Below are 15,006 nucleotides of genomic sequence, written 5' to 3' on the forward strand. Positions count from 1 at the left end.
GATGGGTGGGTTGAGGCTATAAGCCAACAAACCCTGGATGGTTGGATTAAGGTAATATGCCAACAAACCCTGAATGGGTGGGTTAACGCCACAAGTCAACAAACCCTGTATACATGTCATGCAATTATTATTGTATTATTATGTGGACTATTTTGAGGGAAACTCACTAAGTTTTGGCTTACATTTGCGGATTTCATTATGTCAAGTACTTTAGATGATTGGGGGAAGGCAAATACTTGATCGTACACATCATCATATGGATTTCTATGACTTGAGAGATTTTTAGACACTCTGATTTTATGATTATGATTTAGAAACATTGTTTTTTTTATGACGTATGGTTTATGAAAAATCGAAAATTTTATCATGGTTTTTGGGATGTTACAACATGACCAGTGGGTGGCCATGACGTGATGATCAGGTGGGGTTGACTTAGTTTGACTTCTAGAGTCCAGTTTGGAGCTAAGTGTTATACTGATATTGGTAGCTCGGGAAGCTAGTGGAGCAGCGGTTCGGAGAGTTGTCGGACAGCAGCCAAAGGGTTATCAGCAAAGTTCAGCAGTGCAGGTGAGTTTCCCTTGTGTGAATGGGTCTACGGCCATAATGCCGGCCCATGTAGTTATGAGTAGGAAGACCCGGGGGTTAGCCCTAGGCACAATATGCTAGTATGACATTCGGGACTAAGGTCCAATGTTAGCGTGCGGGTGCCCAAGGATGGTTTGTATGATAGTTATACTTGTTGTCTGTGTGATACATGTATGTGCCTGGTAGGGAGGTGATTATGGGCGAGGTCCCGTATCTCACCAATGGCAGAGTGTGGACGGTGTTGCATACCTCATTAGCAGTAGAGAAGGGGCGAGGCCCAATAAGGAAAATAGTGAGTGTGGGCTGGGCCTGTATCTCACTGTCAGTAGGAGCGTGGACGGGGTTCCATGATTCAGCAATAGCAGGACAGGGGCGAGGCCCAAGATAGGCGAGGCCTTAGTACAGTAATCTAGTAGAGTATGTTAGTTATGTGTTGTGATATGATTGTATGCTAGTATATGTTAGCGGGCGGGGCCCGGAGACAGGCGGGGCCCAAGGAAAACAGATCTGTATGCTGAGCGGGGCTCGAAGCCAGGCGGGGCCTGGTGGCGGACGGGGTCCGATAGCGAGCGAGGCCCAATGCAGCGGGCGGGAGCCCAATATGTGGTTATGTGCTGAGTATTATGTATGGCATGTTTGGATCGGTAGATATATATGGTATGCGGTAGCTTGGGGAACTCACTAAGCTTCGTGCTTACGGTTTTCAGTTTTGGTTTTAGGTTTTCAGTTTTCAGAAGAGGATCTCGGGAGGGTTGCAATGCACACACCATGACAAGTTAGCCTGGGATGTTACTCTGATAATTAAAAAAGTGTTTTGGAAATGAAACTATGATTTGTCATATAAACCCTTTTTGTATGTTGGAATTACTTAACGCTTTGAATTAGTATTGTTTTTTTTTAAAGAAACTTTTGGACTCGAAGTTTGGGATGTTACAACTTGGTATCAGAGCCTTGGTTTGAGGGATTCGGGCACACTCTCGGGTGTGTCCGAACTCAAGCTGAGGAAGTGGTATAAAATTTTTCCAAAAGAAAAATCATATTTATAAAAGGATTTTGAGGAAAGAAAAGGGTTTTAGAAAAAGCAAAAGGAACTTTGAAAAAAGAAAAGGTTGTGGTGAATGCAATCAGCCGTGCTCAAGTAAGTTCTCCCAAATTACACATACAAGTTTATGTTATGATTTGATTATGTGATCAACATGCTAGATTTAGGGCTAAGGATCTAGGAGGATGCCTTATGTGCCTGTTATATGCGCTTATTGAGCTATATGTTAGCATTGGTTAGACAGTGGTTGGATTGTTTGTTTAGGTTATGCCTGATTATGTGAGCTTATATTGCATGCTAGTACAGATTCTTGTATTTTGATAGAACTGCTTAATTATGTTCTGGTTAGATTTCCCTTTGGTATGAATGCTGCTTGCTTTGTGCTTCATGGGATTCTGAGTGATGGGAGTTAGCTATTATATGAATACATTAAGTAACATGTGATCAGGGTTGAATAATCTCAGAGTTCTAGATTTGACTCTACTGCGCAACTCTCGTTTGAGTCTAACCATTGTAGGGACGAGTCCTTTACTTGAAGGATTATCTGAACCTCGTCACATGTGATGGTATTCAGGTAATGACTGATTGGCATTACGAGGAAACCTTCAGCAGCTGAGGACTGGTTGGGTTGGAGGTTTCCCTAGGATAGGCCTAGGATGAGTTTAGTGCTAGGAGAAATGGTAGTCGTGCAAGGGAATTGGTGGAGTCAAGGAAACTCTTGAGGAAAGTATGGATAGATGTGGAAGGTAGTATGGGCCCGTACTACTGAAAGCAAAGGATCCGTACTCGATTCAAGAGGGGCCGAGACAAAACCAGGGAACTTGTAGTGCGTGTGAGGTCCCTCAGCTGTGATATGTATTTTGATGATTGTTATGGCATGTTTTCAGTATGGCGACATCGCAAGATGGACCAGTGGATGGATCAGGTGTCAAAGAGGGGTCAGGATCGGGTTCAGGGATTGAGCAGCTCGAGGAGCGGATGAGAGAATTTGTATCGGCTGAGATTACACGCGGTATTCTTGACCAGACTCCTGTGATCTTTGGCACGGTCAAGGAGGGCATCCTGGAGATTTTGGATGAGAGGCTTGGAGCTTTTCGCACAGAGCTGGTGGCTATGTTGGGAGCGCATACTTTGACTTTCCGGGAGTTTAGGGCTTGTGGAGCTCCAGATTATCATGGGGCTAGGGACCCCATTGCTAGTGGTAGATGGTTGGCTGATGTCGCCAACGTTTTTCGTTCTAGCCGGTGTCCCGAGAGGGACAAGGTTCGACTCGCCTCCTGTCTTCTGAAGGATAGGGCACGAGATTGGTGGGAGGAGGTTGGTCATGCTATCGGGGATGATGTCGTGTTGGACGCGATGACATGGAGCGATTTCTCGGCCAGGTTTAAAGCCGAGTTTGCACCGAATATTGAGGTGCAACAGTTAGCCCGGGAGTTCCAGGATCTACAACAGATGAACGAGACGGTGGCGGAGATCACCGCCAAGTTCAGGGAGAGGGCTCTTCTTGTTCCGCAGTATGTCGCGGATGAGGAGATGAAGAAGGCTCGATATCACGATATGCTGAGAGACGACATCAGAGAGTTTGTGATTCGGTCCAGCTGCAAGACGCTGGAGGATATGATTGCTCGAGCCAGGGAAATGGAGATTGATCTGGAACACCTCGGGAAGAGGAAGCCGGAGGAGGTTCAGATATCTACGGGATCAGGAAAGAGGCCCAAGACATCAGATTCTAGATCGAGAGGTCCTCAGGACCGGGGCCGCTGTGGCAAGTGCGACAGGAGGCACGAGGGTGCGTGTAGGAGTTGCAGCGGTGGTGATTCTGGTTGCTTCAAGTGCGGCCGGATTGGTCATTTCAGCAGAGATTGTACTGCTGCCACTACCCAGGGATCAGGCATGTTATGTTTCCATTGCAGTCAAAAAGGCCACAAGAAGGCCTAATGTCCGAGTTTGCATTCAGCAGGACAGGTGATGACACCTGCCCCTGCAACCATGAGGATCACCGATGGCCGTCAGGGCCGGCAGAGACGCCTGCAGCGAGGAGCAGGGCGTATCAGTTGGTTTCAAATGAGGTGTGAGCAGCCCGATGTGTCAGGTGCATATCTTCTTTCATTTCTCTATCAGCTTATGATATGGTCTTATTGTTATGGCTCTGAATCGGTATTGATAATGATACTTCGGAATTTTGCGGCCTGCTGGTGATTTATTTATATGCCATCTGCACACCTTGGACGTTAGAATGATAGTTGAAGGTCGTCTACTTTAGAGTGGGTTACTTAGGATGCATTATCTGTAGCATGCCTGTGAGGGGATTGGTAGTGCCTCGCTAGTTTGGGAAGGTGTCGATTGGAAATGGATCGGTTGGATCCCCAGTTGTGGTAAGTCGGTTTTTCAGCGAAGTGACTAGGGGATGGTAGGAAGAATTGGAAATTCTTCTGAGCTGTGAGTTGTGAGGAGCTAGTCAAGTCTAAGTTGGGGAGAGCCATTCGTGTGGCAAAGGATAGAAGTAAGTACAAGATTGGGGTGGTTTTGCAGTCTTTGTAAGGAAGAAAGTGGTTCAAGTGGCTGTTTGGATGGAGGATCAGGTTAGTTGGGAGTTGGAAAAACTTTCCAACCTTGAGTTTGTGTATTCATGTCTAGCGGGTGACTGGTTTGGGAAAAACCAGGTCGTAGAGGCTTCGCCAGGTGCGAGTTTAGGCGGGATATAAGACTGTGGGGTAGCCGCCGCATTCCCCCTAGCAGCAAGTCGTGAGGAAAGTGTCGTAAGACTACGGGTAAGCCGTAGCGTTCATTAGTAGTTTAGTTCGAGGAGTGTGGGCGGATGCCCGTATCTCCTAGTCAGCGATGGGGATCATGAAAGGCTAAGTCGTTAATGTTTAGTATGGAGCTGGCCTGTATAGTCCTTGTTAGGAGAGGCCACTCGAGTAAGCAGTTGGGTGAGACCCGTGGGCGAGGCCCGTAAGCTAGCAACAGTATAGGTGAGACCTGGGAGCAGGATTGCTCAGTAGTATGGTTTGGGTGAGACCCGTGGGCGAGGCCCGTGAGATTATAGCAGCACAGGTGGGACCTGGTAGGGACCTTAGGGTCAAGATAGGGGATCAAGGATCCCAAGACTTGTAGCCCCAGAGTGGCGGGATAAATAGAGTGGTTTAGATAGCCGAAGTTCTTCAGAAGTCACTAGGAGCAACTAAGAGATTGTGCTAGTTGTAGTGACCGGTGAGTATCCGGTAACTTAGTTATCGGCATAATCTGTAGAGGGACCAGGGTGGTCTCGGTCCATTCAGAAGGCGAATGAGAAACGACAGGACTTTAAGGCAGGGTAGTGACGATAGAGAGGTATGGTGCGGAACAACTAGTTGACCGAGGAGTGCTACGCCTCTCGCAGCAGGGATGGATAATCTCAGAGGAAAGGGTTTGACCCTATTGTGCAGCTCTCGTTGGAGTCTAACTGTTATAGGGATGAATCTTTTACTCAAAGGATTATTTGATCCATATGTTGGGCTGGGTGCTCAGCGCTAGGTTATTGTAGCCATAAGTGTTCGGTAGGTATCGGCAGTAGTGACCAGCACTGGGAGTGGCTGGAGTGATGGATACCATGAAGGATATGTCTTTCGCAGTGGTAGAGGAGGTGGTTCATGGTATAAAGCTACCTTGGGAAGGCCAGAAAGCGCGCAAGGAAAAAAAGGGGGTGAACCCCTAGGATTTCAGCATAAGTACTTGGGGAGTACTAGAAGGATTGTCAGTTGAGTGAGTTGTGTGCTCAGGATTGGTGGGATTAGAGTGCACTTGAGGATTGATAGCTACAAGGACTAGTTTTATTCTGGGTAACCGGGCAGAAGGTCCATGGAAGTGGTCGGCCGGAGTTATATTCATCAGGCTAGGGTGATGCGAGCGGATTGCAGGACAGATGGCCGTAGCGGACTTCGAGGACGAAGTCTAGTATAAGTGGGGGAAAGTTGTAACACCCAGAATTAGAAAGACCTAGTAAAGAAGGGAAAAGCTCCAAGTCAAGGAGTCAACTCGTCGAGTCCAGGGAAGAACTCGACGAGTCGGAGCGGGATCCGGGTTATAGAATAAGTCACCGACTCGGCGAGTCTAGTTTGGATGAGAAAAGCCCTAATCTTAGGGTTTGCACCCTATTTAAAGGACCTTATGTCCTCTCCTCAGCCCCCCTGTCGTCCAGAAGCTTCTTTAAGTAATTCCAAACCCTAACTTGAGTAAGAGGAGGAAGAAAGTGTGCTTGGGGCTTTTGCAAGAGGAAGATTTGGAGGATTTGACCACTAAGGAGCTAGAGGATTCAACTCTTTGGTTGTAAGCATCAGTTTGAAGGTATCAATTTGTCACTTTGCCTTTGTTGATTCTAGATCTTTTCTTGGATGATGTTTTGGGGCCATTTTGGCATGTTAAGGAGCCATTTCGAGTTAGAAGTCCAGATCTGAGGTTGCTACTTCAGATATAGGTTTGTCTTGGTCCAAAAACCCGTAAAGTATCAGCCCTTGGTGTGTTGGTGAAGCATGTTTGTCTTAAACCCTATCCCTAGAGTGTTTTAAGCCTATAGCTCATTGGTTTCACGTAAAGTTTGCAACTTTACGTGAAGGGTGGGCCTTAGAAGAGTAGATCTATAGTTTGGAGCCCCTGCATGGCTCGAAAAGCCACTGTATGGATTAAGAACTGAAGCGACTCGGCGAGTCACATGGGTGGACTCAGCGAGTTGTATGAAGATGGGCAGGAACTCGTCGAGTTGGAAGAACAACTCGGCGAGTCTATTGAAGATTGCCTTGGACTCGCCGAGTCTGTTCTTGGACTCGGTGAGTCTGGTCACAGAACCTCAACCTTTTCTGGTTAAAACGCAGATCAGTGAGTTGAGTGGTGACAGGATGGGACTCAGAGATCGTTGAACTCGACGAGTCTTGGGGTGACTCGGCGAGTTGGGTCATATTTTGAGAGTTTCTGATTTTAAGAACTCGACGAGTCTATGCGTTGACTCAGCGAGTCGAGTCAACTGGAAGGTTGATTTTGACCAGGACTTTGACTTTGACCAGAGTTGACTTAGTTTGACTTCTAGAGTCCAGTTTGGAGCTAAGTGTTATACTGATATTAGTAGCTCGGGAAGCTAGTGGAGCAGCGGTTCGGAGAGTTGTCGGACAGCAGCCAAAGGGTTATCAACAAAGTTCAGCAGTGCATGTGAGTTTCCCTTGTGTGAATGGGTCTACGACCATAATGCCGGCCCATGTAGTTATGAGTAGGAAGACCCGGGGGTTAGCCCTAGGCACAATATGCTAGTATGACATTCGGGACTAAGGTCCAATGTTAGCGTGCGGGTGCCCAAGGATGGTTTGTATGATAGTTATACTTGTTGTCTGTGTGATACATGTATGTGCCTGGTAGGGAGGTGATTATGGGCGAGGTCCCGTATCTCACCAATGGCAGAGTGTGGACGGTGTTGCATACCTCATTAGCAGTAGAGAAGGGGCGAGGCCCAATAAGGAAAATAGTGAGTGTAGGTTGGGCCTGTATCTCACTGTCAGTAGGAGCGTGGACGGGTTTCCATGATTCAGCAATAGAAGGACAGGGGCGAGGCCCAAGATAGGCGAGGCCTTAGTACAGTAATCCAGTAGAGTATGTTAGTTATGTGTTGTGATATGATTGTATGCTAGTATATGTTAGCGGGCGGGGCCCGGAGACAGGCAGGGCCTAAGGAAAACAGATCTGTACGCTAAGCGGGGCTCGAAGCCAGGCGGGGCCTGGTGGCGGACGGGGTCCGATAGCGAGCGAGGCCCAATGCAGTGGGCGGGAGCCCAATATGTGGTAATGTGCTGAGTATTATGTATGGCATGTTTGGATCAGTAGATATATATGGTATGCGGTAGCTTGGGGAACTCACTAAGCTTCGTGCTTACGGTTTTCAGTTTTGGTTTTAGGTTTTCAGTTTTCAGAAAAGGAGCTCGGGAGGGTTGTAGTGCACACAACATGACAAGTTAGCTTGGGATGTTACTCTGATAATTAAACAAGTGTTTTGGAAATGAAACTATGATTTGTCATATAAACCCTTTTTGTATGTTGGAACGACTTAACGCTTTGAATTAGTATTGTTTTTTTTTAAAGAAACTTTTGGACTTGAAATTTGGGATGTTACAACTTGATGATCCTATGTATAAAAAAAATACAATCAAACATATTATTTTTTCCATAAATGTAATGCAATTAATATCCATGAAAAAAATAATTTTGAAACCATCGAAATGACATTCTAAAACGGTCAAAAATCATAAAACATTTATTTTGTTAAAAAATATAACATAATATGATTATTTTCAATAATCCCATTAAAATGTAACAACTTCTCTATATTAACCCTTTAAATATAACAACTACAAAGATCTATTTACAAGCATATAATAATCTATGGAATATTTTTGAATCAAAAATTTGTCTTGATTTTTTAATAGTCAAAAAGAGTATATAAGATTTATATGAAGATTCAAAAGTGTCGACGAAATGTGTAAGCAAGATTGACCATGATCACCACACCAGGTGTCAAAAGCTCTGTATGTGCAGTGTATGTATACCTTTACATCAATACCCAACTTGTAGTCTTGTAGATGTAATCACCGTTTCGTGTTTATACGGCGGCAGCAAAATCAAAAAAATCTGTTCTTTAAAACCCTAATTTCCTTCTTTTACTTTCTTTCTTCAAACCCCTAAATTGCATTTTTCAACTTGGTAGGTTTCAAGTAGGCGTAGTAAAGATCCACCTGCATTTCAAGATCAAGGAAAACCCACAAACAGCTCGCTTGATTTTCCTCAAAAATGGACTCGCGAGAGTCGTTAGCACAGCCACCGTCGCTCCAACGGCATCAACCCCACCACCAACGGCAGCTTCCACCGGCGATGATGATGCAACCAAACCCATTCAATTCCCATCACCACCACCACCTACCTAACAACTCCAACACTGCTCCGACGAACAACAACAGTATCATAAGTCCCGATTCGTTGCAACAGCGTTTCGCTTTTGATGGTCCTGACCAGTACGGAGACGGATCGTCTCCTCCTGGCGGGTTTAGGGCCGGTGGGTTTAGCATTGAGCCGGCGAGGAAGAAGCGAGGTCGACCAAGGAAGTATTCCCCGTCGCCTGATGGCAACATTGCGCTTGCTTTAGCTCCTGCTCCGGTTACCACCGGAGCTACTGCAGCTGGTGGTGGCGGTGGGCAGTTGGAATCTTCCAATGATGGCGCTACTGCCACCCCGAACACCGATCCCTCTGCTAAGAAACACCGAGGAAGGCCACCTGGTTCAGGGAAGAGGCAATTGGATGCTTTAGGTAAAAAAAATTGATTTTTCTTGATGAATTCCATGATAATCAAGTAATTATAGTCGCAATTGTGTGCAAAATCTTATTTTAGTATTTTCTGGTAAGAATTATTGGCTGATTATTACTTTAATTTGTTGAATTAAGTAGTTAATCAGCTTAGTAAATAGTAATTACATATTTACAATTTACATTTGCCTATTCGAATCACTCTTTTCCCTTTAAAACAATCTTGAATTTGATAGCTTCTTTACCACTTAACTTCTAAATTGAGGGATTGGTGTCTATAAAAAACGATTCCTGTAATGTATTTTTGTTCAGTGGTGCACATATGGATATACGATCATTGTGTTTAGGACTTATTATTGATCATTTTGCATTCTAGTTGAATCTACATAGATAAGGTTATGATTACTTGACACCTTTATTAAATTGGGATGCTTTTGAATATATTAATTTGTATTTTGTTAAAATTTATTATGTTATATGATTGATAGGTGCACCTGGTGTTGGTTTTACACCTCATGTCATCACAGTTAAAGCAGGAGAGGTATTTCCATCAACTTTCAGAAATGATTTATAGAATTAAGATCCATTTTTGAAGCTTGTATCTATTTTTTTTTTCTTGTTTTATGAAATATGAATCACATTTAAAACATGGAGGTTTAGTAAATGCTTTCCAACTAAAAGGTTGCATTATAATTTTCTTTAAAGTGAGGAGATTTAATGAACTTATAATCAACAAGCATTTTTTTATTTGTGCTCAATGAACCCATATCTATAGTTTTATACCATATGAAGGTTCTTATTATAACATGTGTTCTCTTTCCCAAATTTCCTATGTGAATTTGAGTGGTTAAGATATAATAAAACATGCATGTTATAAGTATGTTAATTGCTATTAGTAAATTGTAACATGTGTTTCTTTTCCCTTAATTCTTGTTTCTCTTCGTTAAGTGTTTATCTCATGAAAGTTGTAACAATCTTTGTTTTGGGATTTTTAACTTAATATTGATGCAACTTTTTTTCACTTCTATTTAGAATATTTACTTGGAGTTCGAAAATTATGGTTAAATGGACACATGTATATCCCTACGTATGTTTGACATGATGCATATCCATTAAAAATGTTTCATGCAATATTCATGTATTAATAATTAAGAAGCCCTAATTATTCATGTTCTTATACATTAATACATTCAAGATTGCATGCATACAATAAGCAAGTGACATATTTACAATACAAGTTATTTTAGGTTTGAAAATTTGCCAAATAAGAATTAAAATCTAAACCCTTGAACTTTCTAAAATTGACAGGATATAGCCTCGAAGATCACCGCCTTTTCACAACAAGGACCTCGTACTGTCTGTATCCTTTCAGCCAACGGTGCCATCAGCAATGTCACTCTCCGTCAACCAGCCATGTCCGGTGGCTCCGTAACTTATGAGGTACATTTCCACCTTATACCCCTCTATACTCGACAAACTTTCTACGGCTATTTTCAATGACAAGGGCATTTATGTCTTTTCCACAAATGAAAGATTAGGAGAGTCCTTGTCCCACCTTTTTTGGTTGGAAATTTTGTCTCATTGACATCAGTCTCAGTTTAATGCACACCAATATGGTCTGCGTCCTGTCTAGTCCTATGTAACAAACTTTTGTCCTATTCATATCAGTCTCAGTCCAATACAAGTCAGATGACCGCGCAGTATGTCATGTCATGTGTAACAACCTTTTGTCCTGTCTCATTGACATCAGTCTCAGTACATGCCTAACACAGTACAATTTGTCATGACATTCATTTTTTATTTTATTTTATTTATTATTTTTTTTTCAGGGGCGGTTTGAGATAATATCTTTATCGGGCTCCTTCCTACTCGCAGACAGTAATGGCAACAGCCAAGGCAACCGATCAAGTGGCCTGAGCGTTTCTCTTGCAGGTTCAGATGGGCGGGTTTTGGGCGGCGGAGTCGCCGGATCTTTAGTTGCCGCCACCCCTGTCCAGGTCAGCCTCTCTCTCTCTCTCTCTCTCTCTCTCTCTCTCTCTCATGTCTATGACTAAGTGCCGGCCATTTTGACTGTAATCTATCCACCAGGTGGTGGTTGGAAGCTTTATTACAGATGCAAAGAAACCAAAATCTAGTGGCGGCACAGCGGCGGCACCACCAGCAAACATGTTGAATTTTGGCAGCGGGCCAGGGTCAGTTCCGGGAGCTAGTCCACCATCTGACGGGCCGTCAAGTGAGTCATCTGAGGAGAGTGGCGGCGGCGGTGGTGGCGGCGGCGGCAGTCCTCTTCGCCGGCCCACCCCTGGTTCCTATAACAATCCCAGTCAGCAACAACCACCACCCATGCCCATGTACTCCAACATGGGGTGGCCAAATTCCACCATGAACATGCTTCGCAATTGAGAGCTTGAGCTTATTGGATTTAATGGTGATTGAAAACGCTAATTATGTGGAATTTGTATCGAGTTGTATTTTAGGATTTCTTGGATGTTTGTATGATTGATATGTTTTTTATTAGTTTTAAGTGATTTCGACTTAATTTGTAGAAGGTGTAATTTAGGAAATCGGATTGGGTGTTATTGTAGTTGTAGTATTGATTTTGAATTAATCTTAATGCATGTTATTATGTATTTTGGATTTTTTTTTTATTTTTATTTTTTAAAATGTGACTGGTTTTCTTTTTTTCTTTTTTGTAATGGGAATCTTCAATAATTGATTTATTTATGATCTTGTGATTGACAAATTTTCTAAATATGATTGATTCTGTCTGAACTTTTTATAGAACGTGACTGATTCTAAACGGAAAAGTCTTGAAATGTGACAAATATCAAATATGTATGTCAGACTAATATTTTAATGCTATGACTGTTTTTGTTGTGTTATTTTTTAAATGTAAATACTTTTTTATGTAACCTAAAATGAAACATTTTGTATTTATTTGAGGATAAATCAGATCGAAAGTTATTATATAGTATTAACGAAGTCAAATAAAAAGCAAATAAATAAAGAGTATTGGAATATAACTTTTCTTATAACAAGCCATTGCTTAGAAGCCAAAGTATAAATTGTTTCATTTATTGTTATGTGTACAACTATAAAGTATGATATTTAGTAATGTATATCATTGTATTTTACTATTATTAAACTTTTTTTAGTGGCATACTTGAAAAAATTATTATTTATCCAATCTAACTTTTATAATCATGCTAACTATACTATCTTTTATATAGTTATAATAAAATTTATTGATGTAATATATAAAAGAAAAGAAAACTAAAGAACTTGACAACGACGAAGACAAATATAATTTAGAGCTTTTTACTTATGTGATATGCGTTTCTCTCTCTATATAAATACCTTTGTCAACTAGCTTTTGAGATCATTTAGTACTTTTGGTTGTTGGTTTTTAAAATCGAATAAAGAAAAATCTTCGTTTAAAACAAAATTCCGATTTGCTTTGATCTATATCCTCTTTGGATTTGAATCTTTGATGAAAGGGATGGTGTGAATGCTGCAAATACCCAATGTATTAAAAAACCAAAAAATAGAACAATTCAACTAACACCGGTTGTATGTCTATTTTTAAACCGGAAAAAACGGTGTTTTTTTTTTTTTTTTTCCTTTTTTTTAAAATTTTATTTAATTTATAAAACCTAGTTGAATTGAACCCGTGTAATTGGACTTGTTAGTCTTTTCACATATATTTAGACTTCTTTTGTTTGATCCCCGGTTACAGATCAATTTTTGTCAATTTCAGAAAATAAATATAAGAATCTTTCGAATATGAGATAATCAAATAACACTTGATTTGATTTCTAATGCTCGTATTGACCAACTTTGTAGACCCTCAAAATAAAAGAGAACTCCTATGTATTAGATCTTTGATAAGTTTTTATTTATAGTTTAAATGGTGTGACTTTGTTATTAAAAATAACAAATATTATGAAACTTTTTGATTTTGTTTGGTAAATCTCATGAAGCTTTTTGATACTAACACTATGTAAATTTTGTTCGGTATGGAAATTATATAGATTTTAGAAACCGGGTCGAATCGGAACCAATCACCATACCGGCTTAACTAAAAACCCGATTTTTAAAACATTGTGAATTTCCCGTTCCCCGTTATATATATATATATATATATATATATATATATATATATATATATATATATATATATATGTTCAAATGTTTTAACAACTATTGTGTGCATGTATGCACCAATGAGAATTCAAGAATAATAAATCATTAAATAAATTAAAAATGATATAATGGTAAACTTAGGATATCTAATTATGGTAAAAAAAAATAATTTAATTAATCTCTCCTTAAGTAGTTAAACCCTACAAAACCAACATCTCTAACCTTAAAGAGTATGACAACTTCCTCAAATCATCGATACCTTTGTTCCTCTTTTCCACCAGAAATCGATCCCAGACATCCGAGCACCACCGTCGCATCTCCATGAAACACCAACGCACACTCCATTGATGCCATCAACAAGCGTGATTGATATGACGAAGGAGGTAATAATTCCGTTTGGGGATCGAGATCTAAATGATTCTATATATATTTCTCAAACACGTTCTGGCATCCACTATTATTCACCATCATGATAGCAACTTCTAGATCCTCTGTTCGACCACTCTTCTTCCTAATGCAGTTGCTCGATTGTGCGCCCCAATCTACCAGGTAATTATTACTTTCCTTATTCGAATTTGAATATCTGAATACTGCTATGCTCTTGTACTAATCATAACATGTTTTTTTAGTTGTAGTGTGAGAATGGGCACATATCGTGCTCCCCGTGTTGCAGGAAATCGAACCTCAAGTGTCCTTTTTTGCAATGGAGACGTCCAATGGCACTGGTGACCAGAAAAGTTTATCATCTCATCTCTCAATTGCAATAGTTAGAAAGCATAAGAGATGTTTCAAACCAAATTCTCGGTAATTGACTAATTCCATATTTAAAACATACTTTCTAGTAATTTTTACAATCAACATGCTTGTGAAATATTTGACCAGTTGTGTCTGTGGTAATGATGAAATTTCCAAGAACATATTGCTAACACACCCATGTATTCTGCCATATTCTATGTATTCTACCAGAATATATATCAAGATTTTGAAGAATCTATGCATTATTAAACTTGTAATTCTTAGTAGGATACCATTAATGTTTGTTTTTTTTACTTTTTCTCTCTTGCAATGTATAAAAAATCCAATTGGTGTTGTTTTGGAAGAAATTAGTCTATTATGATGTGAAAGTTGAGTATGAGGTGTGAATGAAATTGTGTGTATTCTGTTAGAATTTATTTATATAAATCCATTCTAATAGAATGCTTGTATTATAGTAGAATGTAGTTTATGTATCTGCCAAAATTTATAAAATAAATCTTATCAATAATATTATTTTAGAATAGATTAGTATTTTTGTTAGATTTTAATGGTTTTTTTTTCTTTTTAGGTTTTAAAGATTTTGTCATTCATATGGAAAAGAAAAAAAATATGGAGAACAAGAGTGTCTTATAGTAGAATGTATAAAATGAATCTTAGCAACATTATTCTTTCATAATGAATTAGTGTTTTTTTGTTGGATTTTTGATGTTTTTGTTGCATTTGTGATAGGAATGACTTTAAGACCGTATAGGAATGATGTGAAAATGAATCGAAAATTGATCATACTCACATTTTAAGAATGTTGTTGTTTTTTTTAAGAATTACACTCGTTATTCTTTCATAATGTTGTTATTTTTCAAGAATGTTCTTTTTGTATCACAATAATAGAATATAATTATTTGATATATTATTAGTTCAAGAATCGATTTTGTATTTTGTTTTATAGTGCACTTATTCATGTTTTCTTCTTATTTATGTATTCTTAAATGATGTCATAAACTGATATTCTAACAGAATGTCATTAGAACAAAATTTCATTCTAATAGAATCGCATTCTGACAGAATAAAATAAGTTATAATCGGTTATGATTACAAATTAAATTAGAACTGAAATTGAATTATTAAAAAAAAATTAGAATTATCTCTTTAATTTCGAAAATTT

At 40.1% G+C, this 15,006-nt stretch overlaps 1 protein-coding gene across 1 annotated transcript; it reads left to right on the forward strand.

Annotated features, from left to right (window-relative positions):
• Positions 1-8,044: 8,044 nt before the first annotated feature.
• On the forward strand, positions 8,045-11,575 carry LOC145056885 (AT-hook motif nuclear-localized protein 8-like). The gene is made up of 6 exons (XM_079004605.1): positions 8,045-8,183; positions 8,352-8,948; positions 9,434-9,486; positions 10,254-10,385; positions 10,775-10,942; positions 11,034-11,575. Exons 2-6 carry the CDS (start codon positions 8,435-8,437, stop codon positions 11,346-11,348), a joined length of 1,182 nt encoding a protein of 393 aa, XP_078860731.1. The 5' UTR covers positions 8,045-8,183; positions 8,352-8,434; the 3' UTR covers positions 11,349-11,575.
• The last annotated feature ends 3,431 nt before the right edge of the window (positions 11,576-15,006 follow it).

The sequence above is a fragment of the Lactuca serriola genome, chromosome 6, assembly GCF_051521515.1.
Source record: "Lactuca serriola cultivar US96UC23 chromosome 6, Lser_US96UC23_V15, whole genome shotgun sequence".
NCBI lineage: Eukaryota > Viridiplantae > Streptophyta > Magnoliopsida > Asterales > Asteraceae > Lactuca > Lactuca serriola.